At 43.2% G+C, this 18545-nt stretch overlaps 2 protein-coding genes across 4 annotated transcripts; both read left to right on the top strand.

Annotated features, from left to right (window-relative positions):
- The first annotated feature begins 78 nt into the window (after positions 1 to 78).
- Positions 79 to 2228, top strand: LOC139411961 (collagen alpha-1(II) chain-like). Its single transcript, XM_071158729.1, has 5 exons — positions 79 to 240; positions 427 to 533; positions 649 to 729; positions 876 to 1058; positions 1209 to 2228. The coding sequence occupies exons 1-5, from the start codon at positions 81 to 83 to the stop codon at positions 1365 to 1367; spliced, it is 690 nt and encodes a 229-aa protein (XP_071014830.1). The 5' UTR covers positions 79 to 80; the 3' UTR covers positions 1368 to 2228.
- A 335-nt stretch (positions 2229 to 2563) lies between these two features.
- LOC139410778 (mannosidase, alpha, class 1B, member 1b) lies at positions 2564 to 16769 on the top strand. Of its 3 annotated transcripts, XM_071156273.1 has the most exons (15): positions 2617 to 2727; positions 2826 to 2951; positions 5279 to 5413; positions 5956 to 6064; positions 6158 to 6273; positions 6394 to 6545; positions 6748 to 6860; positions 7065 to 7244; positions 7769 to 7917; positions 8164 to 8352; positions 8836 to 9026; positions 14728 to 14848; positions 15140 to 15334; positions 15506 to 15637; positions 15878 to 16769. In XM_071156273.1, exons 3-15 carry the CDS (start codon positions 5318 to 5320, stop codon positions 16082 to 16084), a joined length of 1950 nt encoding a protein of 649 aa, XP_071012374.1. In that variant the 5' UTR covers positions 2617 to 2727; positions 2826 to 2951; positions 5279 to 5317; the 3' UTR covers positions 16085 to 16769. The 3 variants fall into 3 exon arrangements, with proteins under 3 accessions (XP_071012373.1, XP_071012374.1, XP_071012375.1); XM_071156272.1 differs by having other exon boundaries at positions 2564 to 2951; XM_071156274.1 differs by lacking the exon at positions 2617 to 2727 and having other exon boundaries at positions 2768 to 2951; positions 6397 to 6545; positions 15878 to 16767.
- The last annotated feature ends 1776 nt before the right edge of the window (positions 16770 to 18545 follow it).

Genomic DNA, 18545 nt, shown 5'->3' with positions numbered 1-18545 from the left:
AAAGCCATTTCAGCAAATTTAGCCATAACTATTTTTATTACAACACTTCCTTGTTTCACCCCCTGTCTGATCAGGACCTCATGTACCTGTCAGACAAGCCCAACTACCTCCTGATCCAGACTCTGCTGGATTTATTGCACCAAGAACTGCACTTGCTCATAGATCCACCAGACGGCACCAAAGAACACCCGGCTACCACCTGCTTGGAGCTCTGGCTCTCCCAGCCCAACTTCACTAACGGTATGGGCTTCTTCCACAATGTGAAGACTTCTCTGTTATATGCTAATACCACAATATTGGTATCAGATATTTCAAAGCATCTTAAATGTACAATATGCATATTGGATTTGTGTGGGAGCGGTTGTACAGCAGCAGAGAGATGGAACCCTGCTCAGTTTCTGATGTAAAGGTTGTTACATGTTCCAGGGATGTATTACATTGATCCTAACCAAGGCAGCCCAGCTGATGCCCTTCTGGTGTACTGTGACTTCACTGCAGCACCAAAGACCTGTCTGTCTCCGCTCCAGCCTCAGGTACTTGCACACACACTTCTGGCTCTGGGACCCACTGAACCATAGATCTTATATAATATGGTAATAACATATGCTAAATGTTTGTAATAACATATGAAATACATTCGAACTTCAGGTGCCAGTAAAAGCATGGCTGAAGGATTCTGGGACAAATAACTCCTTTCATTGGTTGAGTTCAAAGGAAAAAGGCTTTCAGGTAAGCCTCAAATCCAATCATGATTCTCAAATCGAATCAAATCAAAGTTTATTTGTCATATGCAAAGGATACATGTGGTGTACACAGTACAATGAAATGCTTTTGTGTTTCTGGTTTGATTTCCTTCCTTCCATGCCCTCTCCCAGTTTGAGTATCTAGGACCCGACGTGGTGCAGATGAGATTCCTGAGGTTGAACAGCAGGCTCACCAGTCAGAACATCACCTACTCCTGCCAGCCTGGGAACATACAGGGACCAGGCGAAAGAGAGGTGAAGTTCCTGGCAGACACACAAAGACAGAGTTACCTGGGGACATTACAAGATTGTGTGGTATGTTTTTACACTACCCTATAATGATTACCATGTACTGTATTAGATTATGGTGGTGGTGGTGGTGGTGGTGGTGAGGAGGGAAGGCTGTTGAGAGATGGTGAAGAGAGTCACTTCAATACTTAATGTCCTTTGTGTTTCTCTTGTCAGCCCTCTGAGGAGCTGCATTCCGGAGGCCGTCGTGAGGCGGTGTTCCAGTTTGAGAGTGAGGACTTGGATCTGCTTCCCCTGAGAGATCTGGCAGTGTTCGGCAGCAGTGACCTCACACAGGAGTTTGGATTCACTGTTGGGCCTGTGTGCTTCAGCTAAAGGAAGAGAGACACTCTCTAAGGACTGATAAAAGCAGAGACAACAATGAGACAACCACCAGCCAGTGGGGGGAAATGACCCAGAGAAACAGATACAGAGAAAGACATCAGCATCTCTCCTCTTCTCATGACATTCTTGTTTATTGCTAAGACAAAGTAGACGTACCAACCAACAGGAAAAAGTGTCTCTTCTCTATCCAAAGGTTGACCAGTTACACATATGAACTGGTTAGTCTATCCATTTTCAGAGGCCAGTGATATTCTTGAGAGAAATTATCTTTGTATTTTTGTTTACACTGATTTCACTGGTGATATTGAAACATGCTTATTTATGTAATTGGTTTAAATGACCAAGGTTTCTTTAAATGCTAAAGGTTGCTATAATTATTTTTTCACGTTACCCATACTTAATTCAGGTATGTTCTTGATGAAGAGCACTGTGGTTTACACATTAACCTTCACTGCTGCAATTTAACAATGTGTCCCAAATTGGAGACATAGCTAAAATCTCTATTTTATGAGCTCCGTGCTCACTCTTATATACACACTATACCCTTACATCTGCAGTTAGAAACTAAGAAACATTCCAATATTGATCCCTTGGTTTTGACTATTATTAGGAACTATGACAATGAATTCTGTCTGGTGATAATATTGTATGCATTATTGCATCACCTGATAGATGCAGTAACCTAATCACCATTTCTACCATTTGTGAAATTGTGATGTTTTGATTTCTGTTGATACAGAGGAACAATGCAGTACTGTAAAAAAAATAATGTGTTTTTACATTTTTTCTTCAGTTTCATCTTTGTTTCAAGATATGTATTTAATTGTGTGATTTACTTAATTTATATGCTGGCCATTTTCTTTGTTGTTTTTCTTTTTAAGTTTGAATAAATAGCAATCATTCATATTCTCATGTTTTGTATTGTGCCCCCGAGATAATAGTACTTTTGTTGTTAGACGGAAATGTATGAATAAATGAAGGGACTGTACTAATTCATTCCTAATGAATTGGTATTGTCATATGGAATATTACACATTTACATTTATTGAGCACCCAAACCATTTGAAAATAAGCTATTTTATTTTCAGTAAAACTTGAAACAATTGAAAACGATGTGATTTGACTAGATTCGAATGAAAATTAACTACTGATGTTTCATTAAAAGTAATCGGACGAAGTGTTGATTTGAGAGAAAGGCGTGTATTTACAATGTATCATCCTCAGATTTGTATCAACGAATGTATTTTGTTGCTTCCGCTCTGTTCGGTCAGGTTACTTTTTCTAGCACTGAGCGCGTGGCATGTATAAATATTGCATTGCTGCTCTTGGGTAGAGAATTGTTCTCTTCAAGGTATGCAATCATTTTAAACGAACACTTGCCGTTTTCCTGTTAGACATGCTCATCGTTTGTAGTAAATTAACTTTACTCGTGTAACTGCTTGTTTTTAGGCTGTAGGCCTCGTAATGCCTCGGCCTATAGTCGCTTTGTGAATCGGTCAAGCTTCGCTCAAGATCCAGGACATTGGAATTGTGAGCTCTGAAGAGCACGAGATACCATACACTGTTGAATAAAAGGTAAAGTACATTTATTTCTAAATTCAACGTCTTATTTTAGTATACGTTTTGATTGTGTTAGCTTGCACATTGTTTTTGTTAGCGAGGATGTTTTCAGTCGTAATTATCAGGGGCGTATTCATTACGCAGATTCTGTTGGATAACGTTTCTTAAACGGAACGAAACGGGGAGGGACCTGCCTGAATTTGTCCAATAGAAACTCTTGTTTTGCTCCCGTTTGGTTCTTACACGGTAAACGGTTTCCGTAATGAATACATCCCAGCTGTTGCGAGTAGACATAGTCTCCTCTAGCTAGCAGATTGTAACGGGCTAATGTGACGCTCCAGTAGCGGTTACAGGATAGGTACTGTTTGGAGAAGCACAGAGCATTTTCGACCAGCCTTTTTTGGGGCCAAACATGTATCTTCTAAAATTCCCGTGTCCAGTTGCAAGTGGTTTGTTTGAATTTATAAAATGCTCCGATATTAAAATACATGTTTTGTGCCAAGTGCTCCAACAATGTGTACGCAGCCATCTTGTCTAATTCAAATGTTCTCATTGATCAAAACAACCGTGTCATCATGGCATGCAGCACTTTGGGGTGGTCATCCACCTGTCTCAATGAGGGGATTTGATTAATCTGAACCGTGTATGCGTTTTGCACCGGGTGAAAGTTGATTGCGTTCATTTTGGAACCGGGCTGCTCCCTGGCATGAACAAGGTGCACTGTTCAAAGCCCACAGTCTGCTCCGCACAAACGTGACGTAATGAGTAGTATTTTGTGTTTTCTCATGCAAAAGTGATTTGCTTTTGAAAAGAAACACTTGATCTGCCTTCCCAATGAATGGATGTTCCCCAATGCTGAAAGGGGGCCCGAGTGAAAAAAAGTTTGGGAACCAGTGGAGGCTGCTGAGGGGAACGAGGTGGCTGTTGATTTCAGCGCACATATGGGTGCACACAGTGTTGAGAACCAGCTGAGCACTCGTTTATGTCCGGATTACGAAATGTATACAACACACCACTAAAGCTATAGAATACAGGTAAACTAAGCCTAACTACAGTAATAGATGCATGAAGAGTGTGTCCCTACGCCAAACAGTACCTACCCTGAGCATCACATTAGCCTGTGACAATTTATTTTTTGTATTTATTTATTTTACCTTTATTTAACCAGGTAGGCAAGTTGAGAACAAGTTCTCATTTACAATTGCGACCTGGCCAAGATAAAGCAAAGCAGTTCGACAGATACAACGACACAGAGTTACACATGGAGTAAAACAAACATACAGTCAATAATACAGTATAAACAAGTCTATATACAATGTGAGCAAATGAGGTGAGAAGGGAGGTAAAGGCAAAAAAGGCCATGGTGGCAAGGTAAATACAATATAGCAAGTAAAACACTGGAATGGTAGTTTTGCAATGGAAGAATGTGCAAAGTAGAAATAAAAATAATGGGGAGCTAAATAAATAAATAAATTAAATACAGTTGGGAAAGAGGTAGTTGTTTGGGCTAAATTATAGGTGGGCTATGTACAGGTGCAGTAATCTGTGAGCTGCTCTGACAGTTGGTGCTTAAAGCTAGTGAGGGAGATAAGTGTTTCCAGTTTCAGAGATTTTTGTAGTTCGTTCCAGTCATTGGCAGCAGAGAACTGGAAAGAGAGGCGGCCAAAGAAATAATTGGTTTTGGGGGTGACTAGAGAGATAATCTGACAATCTGCTAGCTACCTCTCGTCAGCTGGCATACAGTATCTTAAAAGTCATTTCTTTATTTTCAAAGCTAATTTGACCTGTTTGGGAACAAATGTAAGCAATATTTTCAATAGTTAGGTCAATTGGCAGGCTGCAAATAAGGAAAGACCGTGACAATAATGTAAATATAACAATAATATATGCCATTTAGCGGACATTTTTATCCAAAGCGTCTTACCAAAGCGTTGTGACATTTTACGTATGGGTGGTCCCGGAAATCAAACCCGCTACCCTGACATTACAAGTGCCATGCTCTACCAACTGAGCAAAAAAGGACCAGTCAAGTACTAACTAACCATAATTGGCTGTGATTGACAGGAATATTTTCAAACATGTCATTATTATCAATAAAAGGTTTGTAAATGAAACTGCATTGCTTTGTTTTCAAGAATATTATGCTTTATTTGTCAATTGAAACAATCATAATTGTATGCTATATCCTACAAACATTTAGTCCTATTTATGTGTCCTCAATATTGAAAGTCATTTGGTCTAATAAAGCACAGTTCTCTACAGTTGAGTTTGTATAATTAGAGAAGGGAGTTTGTGTTGCCTCTGCTGTCATTTCTAATTTGCAGCCTACTTTCCTCCTCTAGCATAGAGTCTATGACTTCACTGTGGGGTAGGCTGGAGACATGCACTCACCATCAAGGAAGGAATTTGTGTCTTTAACCTTCACTGGAAGTGGCAACTATAACAACAAACAGTGGAGAAGACAGTCCTGCTGGAGGGTGAGTGAGTGCTGAAGGAAGTCAACCAACCTACTTATCTTAATCACAAACTCTGATCTGATGACTTACTATGTATGCTTTGCAGTTGATTGATAGGCTATACTATATATCCCACTGAATGTTTTATACCGCAAATATAGCATGACATTTGTAATGGTTTACTAACTTGAATGGAAAAAATGCCCCGAGACACAATTATCATCATATCCATAATATCATGTGATTGTCACTCCAACAGAAAATGACTAGCTCAGACCTGTCACTGTCAATCTGTGGAGATATGACACCAGGATGGTGATGTTTATCCGAAGAATATGACAATGCAGTGCCTCTGTATAGTACGTAGCAGCATGGTACTGACAGTTGATCAGACATGTTGCACTGTGTGACATACAGTGGTTCTTCTGGATTTCTTTCTTCGTGTGACTCTCTCCTGACAGACAAGCTGGTGCAATCAATTGTAGCTGAGTTTTGGTGTTATTTACTCTGCTTACTGCTTTGTCATTTTCTAATTCATCCAATTTGCACCCATTTCTCCACAGAAATGGAAACAGTTATCCAGATTGCAGCGCAACCTCATCCTCTTCACCGTGGCTCTCATGTTAGTTTGTGGGATTGCCACTTACCCCACTGTCACAGAACACTTCAGAGGTAAGGCCAGCAAAAAAATCTAATTGTTATGGTGGTGGGGACTCTGTTTTTGAGGCACCAGAGACTGAACATCCTTCCCTATGTACCTCCCAGGCCTTACTGTTGTTGTGAAGGAAGATGAGGGCCATGTTCTGAAACTGGTCATCCCTGAGGTCCTACCTGAGTCGGATAAACAGAACCAACCACTAGTACCAGAGCCACCTTCAGAGGTTGGTACATTCCACTCCTCTAATACTAAAGCTAGCCTTTGGCTGTGAGAGATATGTGCAGTGATACATTCAGTAAGCAGTGTTTTTGAAGCATTTCCCTTAACATGTCTTGTCCTTCAGAAGCAGAAGAGGCCACCCCACAAGCGGGGGCCACCCGGCCTGCAGAACCGTCTGCAAAAGAAAGGCACCGGGGCAGCCATCCAGGTGGAGGAGAATCCAATTCAAGAAGCAAAGAAAGCTGACAAAGAAAAGGGAGAGAAGCCACTTGTTAAGTAAGACTAGTCTCTAATCAGAGGAGATGACTAATGGATAATGAAAGTCAATTTATCTCTGATACATAAGCCTTTATTGCATGCATGGGTTAGGGAAGCGATGGTGAGGAGTACTCTGAATAGAAACTAAAACTCTGTTCCAAACATATAAACATGTTTTCTGGTCTTCTCATCTTGACCGGCACCTATGTGTGTTTAATAGGCGTGGGGCCTTGATTGAGGCTGACCAAGCCACTGAAGGAGGAACTGCCAAGGAAGCAGAGAACAAGGTGGCAGTCCCAGCGGTTGAGCAAGGGGACCATTCACACGAGCCAGGTCTGTACTGTGTGTGTGTGTGTGTGTGTGTGCAAACCCTCCATAGCCCACCCTTCATGACCATTAACAAGAGTTTGATAGAGGGCAACTAGTGCTTTGAGAGGAAATGTGCATGGTCTGAAAGAGATTTAGTTATTTGAAATAGAAGTCATTAATTTACAATTCTTTAGATGGTAGTTAATTATCTTGGCGTGTGTGTTTCAGAATTCGATAGGCTTGAGGCAGTACGAGATGCTTTCAGACATGCGTGGAAGGGATACAAAGAGTTTGCCTGGGGCCAAGATGAGCTGAGGCCCATCTCTAAGTCTTATGGAGAGTGGTTTGGCCTGGGCTTGACCCTGATTGATGCACTGGACACCATGTGGATCCTCAACCTCAGAGAAGGTACTTCAGTGTTTCCCCTAGGATTTTTTTACAGCAGCGATGGCAAAGTTAGATGTTTTTAAAGCTAATTTCCTGCAATTCTACACATTTTGCCATGGAGCAGAGAGAACATTTGACCATTTTAAAGCTAATTTCCTGCAATTCTACACATTTTGCCATGGGGCTGACAGAAATGTGATCAAAGATATGTATCTCCATTATCTTTTCAACATACTTTATATCTGGTTTTAGTCGTTTTAAGTTGACACTGATTTTTTTTACGACCCCTAAAATTACCCCTCCCCCCCAAAATAAAATATATACAGTATATTATTATTTAAATCATATATTACAGTATATTACATTATAATTATATACCGTATATTATTATATAAATAGTTTATTTAATTTGGCAGCGCCACTGCTGAATGCATATAGGGAAAATGCTACTTATATTCATGATCCAACTCTTCTTTGTATCTGCTATATCATAGAGTTTACATGGAGTTAGACCACTAAAGTTGTGGTTGGTCTCTTTTGGACAGAGTTTGAGGAGGCTAAGACCTGGGTGTCAACGGAGCTCTCCTTCAATAAGAACGTTGATGTGAACCTTTTTGAGAGCACCATCCGTATCCTGGGCGGCTTGCTGAGCACTTACCATCTGACTGGAGACGCTCTGTTCCTGGACAAGGCTGTGAGTCACATGCAGACAAAGCGACATGCAGACAGAGAGACATGCAGACAGAGAGCTGGCTGTTACTGTTACTGCTGCTGGGCCTCTGACATTTCCTCTTCCACTCCTTCTGCCTCTGAGACCTTTTCATGGGATACTGCTAGGTCTTATGAGTTCTTTCGTGAAATAACTTGTTTTTCTGTGGGAGGGGGTCTGGCTAGGGAATGATATTGATATTGTTCTGTTGTTCTTTTGATGACCTTGCAGAAAGATATAGGAACGAGGTTAATGCCTGCCTTCAACACCCCGTCCAAGATCCCCTACTCAGATGTGAACATTGGGAAGGGTACGGCCCACCCCCCTCGATGGACGTCGGACAGCACTGTTGCTGAGGTCACCAGCATCCAGCTAGAGTTTAGGGAGCTGAGTCGCCTCACTCAGGACACACGCTACCGGGTAATATTCACAAGCAATGTTCTAGTGAAAGGACTCAATTAATGTCAGCCTTCTGGACAACGTTTGATTCCACAGAACTTTATCAATAATCTCTGACAACACTTTAAGATAGAATCCTTAGTTGCTACATCAATTTCTGGACTTATAGATTAATGATGTATACGTAATTTGATTATTGAAAAAGATAACTTATAAATGTCTTACTTATTATTCCATCAGAACCCCCAAATATAAGCTTGTTTTACTCCAATGTTTGTACATAAAGAAGTAAACAAACACTGTATATCCTCAACATGATTAAAACAATTTTCCTTGCATCCATAGCTCTGTCTATGAATTTGAGTGGTTACATTTACCTAGGTGCATTCCTCAGCTTTGTACCAAAACAGAAGCAGGGTGACTGCTTCGTTAGTGATTCATTTACGGATTCTAGCTTTAACTTACATATCCCCCCCCCCCCCCCCCACCTCCTTTCTCATCCAGGCTGCAGTGGATAAGGTCATGCAAAAAGTCCACAAGCTGGAAGGGAAGCAGGACGGCCTCGTCCCCATGTTCATCAACACCAACAGCGGCCAGTTCACCCATCTGGGGGTCTTCACCCTGGGCGCACGAGCAGATAGCTACTACGAATACCTCCTTAAACAGTGGATACAGGGAGGCCAGAAAGAGACAGAGTGAGTTGGAGTGGGTTTTCTAAACACTTTTCCTGTCTACTTTTCTCGAGGCTGTCATGGGGTTGAGGCTGACACTAATTCACAGAGTCAGGTCTAGCCACTAGATTCCTACTCATCTTGTCTAGGCTCCCTGCTAAGTACTGGAGGCAGGCAGCAGAGTTGTCGCTGTTTTAGCTTGCTGTCATGGTTGACAGTCCTAAGCTTGATCTCCTCAGCTCCCTTGATGTAACTGACATGACTTAAACAGCCCATCTCTCTGTTACCTGCAATTCTGTGTGGATGTGGCTGAATGGCTGTATGCCGTATCAGGCTGTGCACAAGACTATTCATGACTGTCTGGTAATATTTGCTTAACTTCATGCACAACTAGGTCTTCAGAGCTACTTTATAAAACATTTATCCTCTGTTGGAACAGCTCTCACAGACCCAGTGCAGCTTGAGGACTTTGATGCTTGAGGACAGATTTGGTTCTTGTGCTATGTTTAAAGTACTTGTTTGAAATTGTATTTTTATTTCATTGGCTCAGTGCTCTATCAGTTGGCGTTGACACTAGATTCTATGGGACACTTATCAAACAATAATAGTAAAAGTACCATTCAGCTGATGTTTCTCAGTATTTGTACAGTTATTAGCCATATTCCTTTGTCAAGCCAGTAGTGTTTTTATACAGAGCAGTACACATGGACTGGTGGAGGTACTGGTCCAAGTGTTTGGCTGTAATGCTGTGTCTGTACGTGTGTTTGGCTGTAATGCTGTGTCTGTACGTGTGTTTGGCTGTAATGCTGTGTCTGTATGTGTGTTTGGCTGTAACCTTGCTTGACAACAAGGTTGATGAAATCCGAGCAAGGGTAGCATTCCAGAGGGACATCAGAGACTGTAACGTTCTTTGCTTCACGGAAACGTGGCTTACTGGAGAGACGCAATCCGAAGCGGTGCAGCCAACAGGTTTCTCCACGCATCGCGCAGACAGGAAAAAACATCTTTCTGGTAAAAAGAGGGGCGGGGGCGTATGCCTTATGACTAACGTGACATGGTGCGATGAAAGAAACATACAGGAACTCAAATCCTTCTGTTCACCTGATTTAGAATTCCTCACAATCAAATGTAGACCGCATTATCTACCAAGAGAATTCTCTTCGATTATAATCACAGCCGTATATATCCCCCCCCAAGCAGACACATCGATGGCTCTGAACGAACTTTATTTAACTCTCTGCAAACTGGAAACAATTTATCCGGAGGCTGCATTCATTGTAGCTGGGGATTTTAACAAGGCTAATCTGAAAACAAGACTCCCCAAATTTTATCAGCATATCGATTGCGCAACCAGGGGAGGAAAGACCTTGGACCATTGTTACTCTAACTTCCGCGACGCATATAAGGCCCTGCCCCGCCCCCCTTTCGGAAAAGCTGACCACGACTCCATTTTGTTGATCCCTGCCTACAGACAGAAACTAAAACAAGAGGCTCCCACGCTGAGGTCTGTCCAACGCTGGTCCGACCAAGCTGACTCCACACTCCAAGACTGCTTCCATCACGTGGACTGGGAGATGTTTCGTATTGCGTCAGATAACAACATTGACGAATACGCTGATTCGGTGTGCGAGTTCATTAGAACGTGCGTTGAAGATGTCGTTCCCATAGCAACGATTAAAACATTCCCTAACCAGAAACCGTGGATTGATGGCAGCATTCGTGTGAAACTGAAAGCGAGAACCACTGCTTTTAATCAGGGCAAGGTGTCTGGTAACATGACCGAATACAAACAGTGCAGCTATTCCCTCCGCAAGGCTATCAAACAAGCTAAGCGCCAGTACAGAGACAAAGTAGAATCTCAATTCAACGGCTCAGACACAAGAGGCATGTGGCAGGGTCTACAGTCAATCACGGACTACAGGAAGAAACCCAGCCCAGTCACGGACCAGGATGTCTTGCTCCCAGGCAGACTAAATAACTTTTTTGCCCGCTTTGAGGACAATACAGTGCCACTGACACGGCCTGCAACGAAAACATGCGGTCTCTCCTTCACTGCAGCCGAGGTGAGTAAGACATTTAAACGTGTTAACCCTCGCAAGGCTGCAGGCCCAGATGGCATCCCCAGCCGCGCCCTCAGAGCATGCGCAGACCAGCTGGCCGGTGTGTTTACGGACATATTCAATCAATCCCTATACCAGTCTGCTGTTCCCACATGCTTCAAGAGGGCCACCATTGTTCCTGTTCCCAAGAAAGCTAAGGTAACTGAGCTAAATGACTACCGCCCCGTAGCACTCACATCCGTCATCATGAAGTGCTTTGAGAGACTAGTCAAGGACCATATCACCTCCACCCTACCTGACACCCTAGACCCACTCCAATTTGCTTACCGCCCTAATAGGTCCACAGACGATGCAATCTCAACCACACTGCACACTGCCCTAACCCATCTGGACAAGAGGAATACCTATGTGAGAATGCTGTTCATCGACTACAGCTCGGCATTCAACACCATAGTACCCTCCAAGCTCGTCATCAAGCTCGAGACCCTGGGTCTCGACCCCGCCCTGTGCAACTGGGTACTGGACTTCCTGACGGGCCGCCCCCAGGTGGTGAGGGTAGGCAACAACATCTCCTCCCCGCTGATCCTCAACACTGGGGCCCCACAAGGTTGCGTTCTGAGCCCTCTCCTGTACTCCCTGTTCACCCACGACTGCGTGGCCACGCACGCCTCCAACTCAATCATCAAGTTTGCGGACGACACAACAGTGGTAGGCTTGATTACCAACAACGATGAGACGGCCTACAGGGAGGAGGTGAGGGCCCTCGGAGTGTGGTGTCAGGAAAACAACCTCACACTCAACGTCAACAAAACTAAGGAGATGATTGTGGACTTCAGGAAACAGCAGAGGGAACACCCCCCTATCCACATCGATGGAACAGTAGTGGAGAGGGTAGCAAGTTTTAAGTTCCTCGGCATACACATCACAGACAAACTGAATTGGTCCACTCACACAGACAGCATCGTGAAGAAGGCGCAGCAGCGCCTCTTCAACCTCAGGAGGCTGAAGAAATTCGGCTTGTCACCAAAAGCACTCACAAACTTCTACAGATGCACAATCGAGAGCATCCTGGCGGGCTGTATCACCGCCTGGTATGGCAACTGCACCGCCCTCAACCGTAAGGCTCTCCAGAGGGTAGTGAGGTCTGCACAACGCATCACCGGGGGCAAACTACCTGCCCTCCAGGACACCTACACCACCCGATGTCACAGGAAGGCCATAAAGATCATCAAGGACATCAACCACCCGAGCCACTGCCTGTTCACCCCGCTATCATCCAGAAGGCGAGGTCAGTACAGGTGCATCAAAGCTGGGACCGAGAGACTGAAAAACAGCTTCTATCTCAAGGCCATCAGACTGTTAAACAGCCACCACTAACACTGAGTGGCTGCTGCCAACACACTGACACTGACTCAACTCCAGCCACTTTAATAATGGGAATTGATGGGAAATGATGTAAATATATCACTAGCCACTTTAAACAATGCTACCTTATATAAATGTTACTTACCCTACATTATTCATCTCATACGCATACGTATATACTGTACTCTATATCATCGACGGTATCCTTATGTAATACATGTATCACTAGCCACTTTATACTATACTATGCCACTTGGTTTACATACTCATCTCATTTGTACATACTGTACCCGATACCATCTACTGTATCTTGCCTATGCTGCTCTGTATCATCACTCATTCATATATCCTTATGTACATATTCTTTATCCCCTTACACTGTGTACAAGACAGTAGTTTTGGAATTGTTAGTTAGATTACTTGTTATTACTGCATTGTCGGAACTAGAAGCACAAGCATTTCGCTACACTCGCATTAACATCTGCTAACCATGTGTATGTGACAAATGAAATTTGATTTGATTTGATGCTGTGTCTGTACGTGTGTTTGGCTGTAATGCTGTGTCTGTACGTGTGTTTGGCTGTAATGCTGTGTCTGTACGTGTGTTTGGCTGTAATGCTGTGTCTGTACGTGTGTTTGGCTGTAATGCTGTGTCTGTACGTGTGTTTGGCTGTAATGCTGTGTCTGTACGTGTGTTTGGCTGTAATGCTGTGTCTGTACGTGTGTTTGGCTGTAATGCTGTGTCTGTACGTGTGTTTGGCTGTAATGCTGTGTCTGTACGTGTGTTTGGCTGTAATGCTGTGTCTGTACGTGTGTTTGGCTGTAATGCTGTGTCTGTACGTGTGTTTGGCTGTAATGCTGTGTCTGTACGTGTGTTTGGCTGTAATGCTGTGTCTGTACGTGTGTTTGGCTGTAATGCTGTGTCTGTACGTGTGTTTGGCTGTAATGCTGTGTCTGTACGTGTGTTTGGCTGTAATGCTGTGTCTGTACGTGTGTTTGGCTGTAATGCTGTGTCTGTACGTGTGTTTGGCTGTAATGCTGTGTCTGTACGTGTGTTTGGCTGTAATGCTGTGTCTGTACGTGTGTTTGGCTGTAATGCTGTGTCTGTACGTGTGTTTGGCTGTAATGCTGTGTCTGTACGTGTGTTTGGCTGTAATGCTGTGTCTGTGCGTGTTTTTGGCTGTAATGCTGTGTCTGTACGTGTGTTTGGCTGTAATGCTGTGTCTGTGCGTGTTTTTGGCTGTAATGCTGTGTCTGTACGTGTGTTTGGCTGTGTCTGTACGTGTGTTTGGCTGTAATGCTGTGTCTGTGCGTGTTTTTGGCTGTAATGCTGTGTCTGTACGTGTGTTTGGCTGTGTCTGTACGTGTGTTTGGCTGTAATGCTGTGTCTGTACGTGTGTTTGGCTGTAATGCTGTGTCTGTACGTGTGTTTGGCTGTAATGCTGTGTCTGTACGTGTGTTTGGCTGTAATGCTGTGTCTGTACGTGTGTTTGGCTGTAATGCTGTGTCTGTACGTGTGTTTGGCTGTAATGCTGTGTCTGTACGTGTGTTTGGCTGTAATGCTGTGTCTGTACGTGTGTTTGGCTGTAATGCTGTGTCTGTACGTGTGTTTGGCTGTAATGCTGTGTCTGTACGTGTGTTTGGCTGTAATGCTGTGTCTGTACGTGTGTTTGGCTGTAATGCTGTGTCTGTACGTGTGTTTGGCTGTAATGCTGTGTCTGTGCGTGTGTTTGGCTGTAATGCTGTGTCTGTGCGTGTGTTTGGCTGTAATGCTGTGTCTGTATGTGTGTTTGGCTGTAATGCTGTGTCTGTACGTGTGTTTGGCTATAATGCTGTGTCTGTGCGTGTGTTCTCCAGTGTTTGGCTTGTAATGCTGTCTGTGCATGTGTTTGGCTGTAATGCTGTGTCTGTACGTGTGTTTGGCTGTAATGCTGTGTCTGTGCGTGTGTTTGGCTGTAATGCTGTGTCTGTGCGTGTGTTTGGCTGTAATGCTGTGTCTGTGCGTGTGTTTGGCTGTAATTCTGTGTCTGTGCGTGTGTTTGGCTGTAATGCTGTGTCTGTGCGTGTGTTTGGCTGTAATGCTGTGTCTGTACGTGTTTTTGGCTGTAATGCTGTGTCTGTACGTGTGTTCTCCAGTGCTTGGCTGTAAAGCTGTGTCTGTGCGTGTGTTTGGCTATAATGCTGTGTCTGTACGTGTGTTTGCCTGTAATGCTGTGTCTGTACGTGTGTTTGCCTGTAATGCTGTGTCTGTACGTGTGTTTTCCAGTGCTTGGCTGTAAAGCTGTGACTGTGTTCTTCAGATTGCTGGAGGATTACCTGCAGGCCCTAGAGGGAGTGAAGAAGAACCTGCTTAAGAAGTCATCTCCTAACAGTCTGACCTTCGTAGGGGAGCTGTCCCATGGTCAGTTCAGCCCCAAAATGGTTAGTATACGAACTATGCACACCAGATGAGTGTGGGTGAAAGAGCTGATGTTTTCTCTAAATCAACAGAACCTCAAGATTTTCTTTGAGGGAGGTTTGCACCCTGTTTAAGGTTGGGCATTTGAAGCCCAGTTTCACCCAATACTTAAATATTATCGCTTTGATGAGTCAAGCAAGGCTGTCAACCCCTAACCAGCTGTAGTTCCAGTCTTTTCCATTAAAAGATTGTGGGCTCTATTCTGCAACATGGACATTCTATTGCTCCACTGACTCCCCAACCCTGTATGTCAGGACCACCTCGTGTGTTTCCTCCCTGGGACCCTGGCTCTAGGGGCCCACCACGGCCTGCCAGCCGACCACATGGAGCTGGCCAAGCAGCTGATGGAGACCTGCTACCAGATGTATGCCCAGATGGAGACTGGCTTGAGCCCTGAGATCGTCCACTTCAACATGCACGAGGGAAGCATCAGAGATGTAGACGTCAAGGTGGGTATACAGGGGTGTGCACTTACCCTGCAGAGATATTATTAAACAATATACTACTGAAGTATAGTTGGGTTTCTGACCCTTTTATTTTACTGCTGTGAAATCTTTCATGGATATGGTCAATTTCCTATGTGATTGTTTCTTGTGTGTGTCTATCTGTCCTCTTCTCAGCTTGCAGACAGACACAACCTCCTTCGCCCTGAGACGGTGGAGAGCTTGTTTTATCTGTACAGGTTCACTAAGGACAGGAAGTACAGAGACTGGGGCTGGGAGATCCTCCAGAACTTCAACAAGTACACCAAGGTGAGAGAACACAGTCACTACCCAGCCTAGACTACTGTTAGTAAATTAACCAGCCTGGTCTCAGATCTGTTTGACGTGACAAGGACCATAGGAGTTGGCAAGACGGCACAAACTGATCTGAAACCAGGCTACAGAGAAATGCAATGAGATATTCAGTCTGTGGTTATTGAGTGAGTATTTCCCCAGAGATTACAGATCCTTCTCTTCTAGCGTGTGTTATATTGGTCTGTCTCCCTTCAGGTTTCTACTGGTGGCTACACATCCATCAACAACGTCCGGGACCCAGAGTACCCCAGCCCCCGGGACAAGATGGAGAGTTTCTTCCTGGGGGAGACTCTCAAGTACTTCTACCTGCTGTTCTCAGATGACCCGGAGCTGGTCAGTCTGGACAAGTATGTGTTCAACACAGAGGCCCACCCCCTGCCCATCTGGCCTTCTGCTGAGTGAGCGATACACCAGCCAAGTCAACGGGATACATGCACTACCGTTCAGAAGTCTGGGGTCACTTAGAAATGTCCTTGTTTTAAGGAAAAGCTTTTTTTGTCCATTTAAATTAACATCAAATTGATCAGAAATACAGTGTAGACATTGTTAATGTTGTAAATGACTATTGTAGCTGGAAACGGCCAATTTATTTTTATGGAATATCTACATTTTTTATTTTTATTTCACCTTTATTTAACCAGGTAGGCTAGTTGAGAACAAGTTCTCATTTACAACTGCGACCTGGCCAAGATAAAGCATAGCAGTGTGAACAGACAACAACAGAGTTCCACATGGAGTAAACAATAAACAAGTCAATAACACAGTAGAAAAAAATAGAGTCTATTTACATTGTGTGCAAAAGGCATGAGGTAGGCAAATAATTACAATTTAGCAGATTAACACTGGTGTGATAAATTATCAGATGGTAATGTGCAGGTAGAGATACTGGTGTGCAAAAGAGCAGAAAAGTAAATAAATAAAAACAGTATGGGGATGAGGTAGGTAAATTGGGTGGGCTATTTACAGATGGACTATGTACAGCTGCATAGGTGTACAACAGTGAAGAGGCGACTCCGGGATGAAGGCCTTTATAGGCAGAGTTGCAAAGAAAAAGACGTATCTCAGACTGGCCAATAAAAATAAAAGATTAAGATGGGCAAAAGAACACAGACACTGGACAGAGGACCTCCTCCTAGTAGGCCAGCATCCCGGAGTTGCCTCTTCACTGTTGCCGTTAAGACTGGTGTTTTGCGGGTACTATTTAATGAAGCTGCCAGTTGAGGACTTGAGGCGTCTATTTCTCAAACTAGACACTCTAATGTACTTGTCCTCTTGCTCAGTTGTGCAACGGGGCCTCCCACTCCTCTTTCTTTTCTGGTTAGAGCCAGTTTGCGCTGTTCTGTGAAGATGGTAGTAGTACACAGCGTTGTGTTAGATCTTCAGTTTCTTGGCAGTTTCTCGCATGGAATAGCCTTCATTTCTCAGAACAAGAATGGACTGATGAGTTTCAGAAAGTGTTTTGTTTCTGGCCATTTTGCGCCTGTAATCGAACCAGGAATGCTCAACTAGTCTAAAGAAGGCCAGGTTTATTGCTTCTTTTAATAAGCACAACATTTTTATAGCTGTGCTAACATAATTGCATAAGAGTTTTTTTTAAACTTGGCACGTTGTGTTAGCTAATCCATTGGAACACAGGAGTGATGGTTGCTGATAATGGGCCTCTGTACACTTATGTAGATATTTCATAAAGAATCAGCCATTTCCAGCTACAATAGTAATTTACAACATTAACAATGTCTACACTGTACTTCTGATCAATTTGTTATTTTAATGGACAAAAAAATGTGCTGTTATTTAAAAAAAAAAAAAAAAACAAGGACATTTCTAAGTGACCCCAACCTTTTGAACAGTAGTGTAGATACAGAAATACATCACAGCTCAGGGCTTGGCTAACACCAAGATATCTCATTGCTCATTTTGATATATCTGTGACTCAAGTTTGGGTTGGTTTACCCTCTCCCAACTCCAAAACTCTGCAAATTTAAAATAAAAAGGCTGTAATTCATTGTTCGTTAAATGATTGTAATAGCCATGGTGGAATGACAGCAGTGCTAGGGTGAGATAGAGGCACGGTAGCCTTGATATTTATTTAAAATGTTCTCTGTTCTCACCACATTGCTGGTGCGGAGTCTGTCTGTCCTCTGATAATGGGTTGTTTACTCTGAAGGAAGAGTGGAAATCATGAGCCAGCCAACCTGTGTAGTTGGCTCATTGTGGTTATTTCATCCACCAACACTAGAGAATGGGATGAGTGTGACTGAACTCCAAGCTGTCTTAGGCAGAAGCCCAAGAGGAAGTGGAGGTGACACATTAATGGGCTTTACAGGAAATGACATAGCATTGGGATGAAACTTCCTGTGTCATGTCACTCTCCAGTTTCTCAATCACATTCTTAAGAAATTATTTATATAAAAAAATATTTAATGTTAAAATCATGTCAGGCATAGAACAATCTAGTTTACTTGCATACTGTGCACCTTTTTGTGTATGGGGACAACAAGCACTTATTGTTGAATTTCCTTGAGTTTGACTGACTGCTGCTATTATCTTTAAAGAATGTCAGTTTTCCTATTTTTTTCCTTATCATTTGTCATCATTCCTGTTGTATGGCATCAAATTAGGGCAAGCTAGTGTGAACACTTGGGTAGTTTAGTTATACAAATATATTTGTGAGATTAAGCTGAATTTAGTCCATATAATTTGAATTGATTTGTAGTGTGTTATACTATATCTGGATAGACTGAATTGTAAATGTGGATTATGCCACAAACTGGAGTAGCAGTAGAACTGGTCCTGGTTTCCTAATAGCATGTTAAGTTCGTTAAAACCATAGGATCCTAACGATGAATTTAGCCTTAACATG

The sequence above is a fragment of the Oncorhynchus clarkii genome, chromosome 6 (genome assembly GCF_045791955.1).
Source record: "Oncorhynchus clarkii lewisi isolate Uvic-CL-2024 chromosome 6, UVic_Ocla_1.0, whole genome shotgun sequence".
In the NCBI taxonomy this organism is placed as follows: Eukaryota; Metazoa; Chordata; class Actinopteri; order Salmoniformes; family Salmonidae; genus Oncorhynchus; species Oncorhynchus clarkii.
This window is presented reverse-complemented; position numbering and strand designations above follow the sequence as displayed.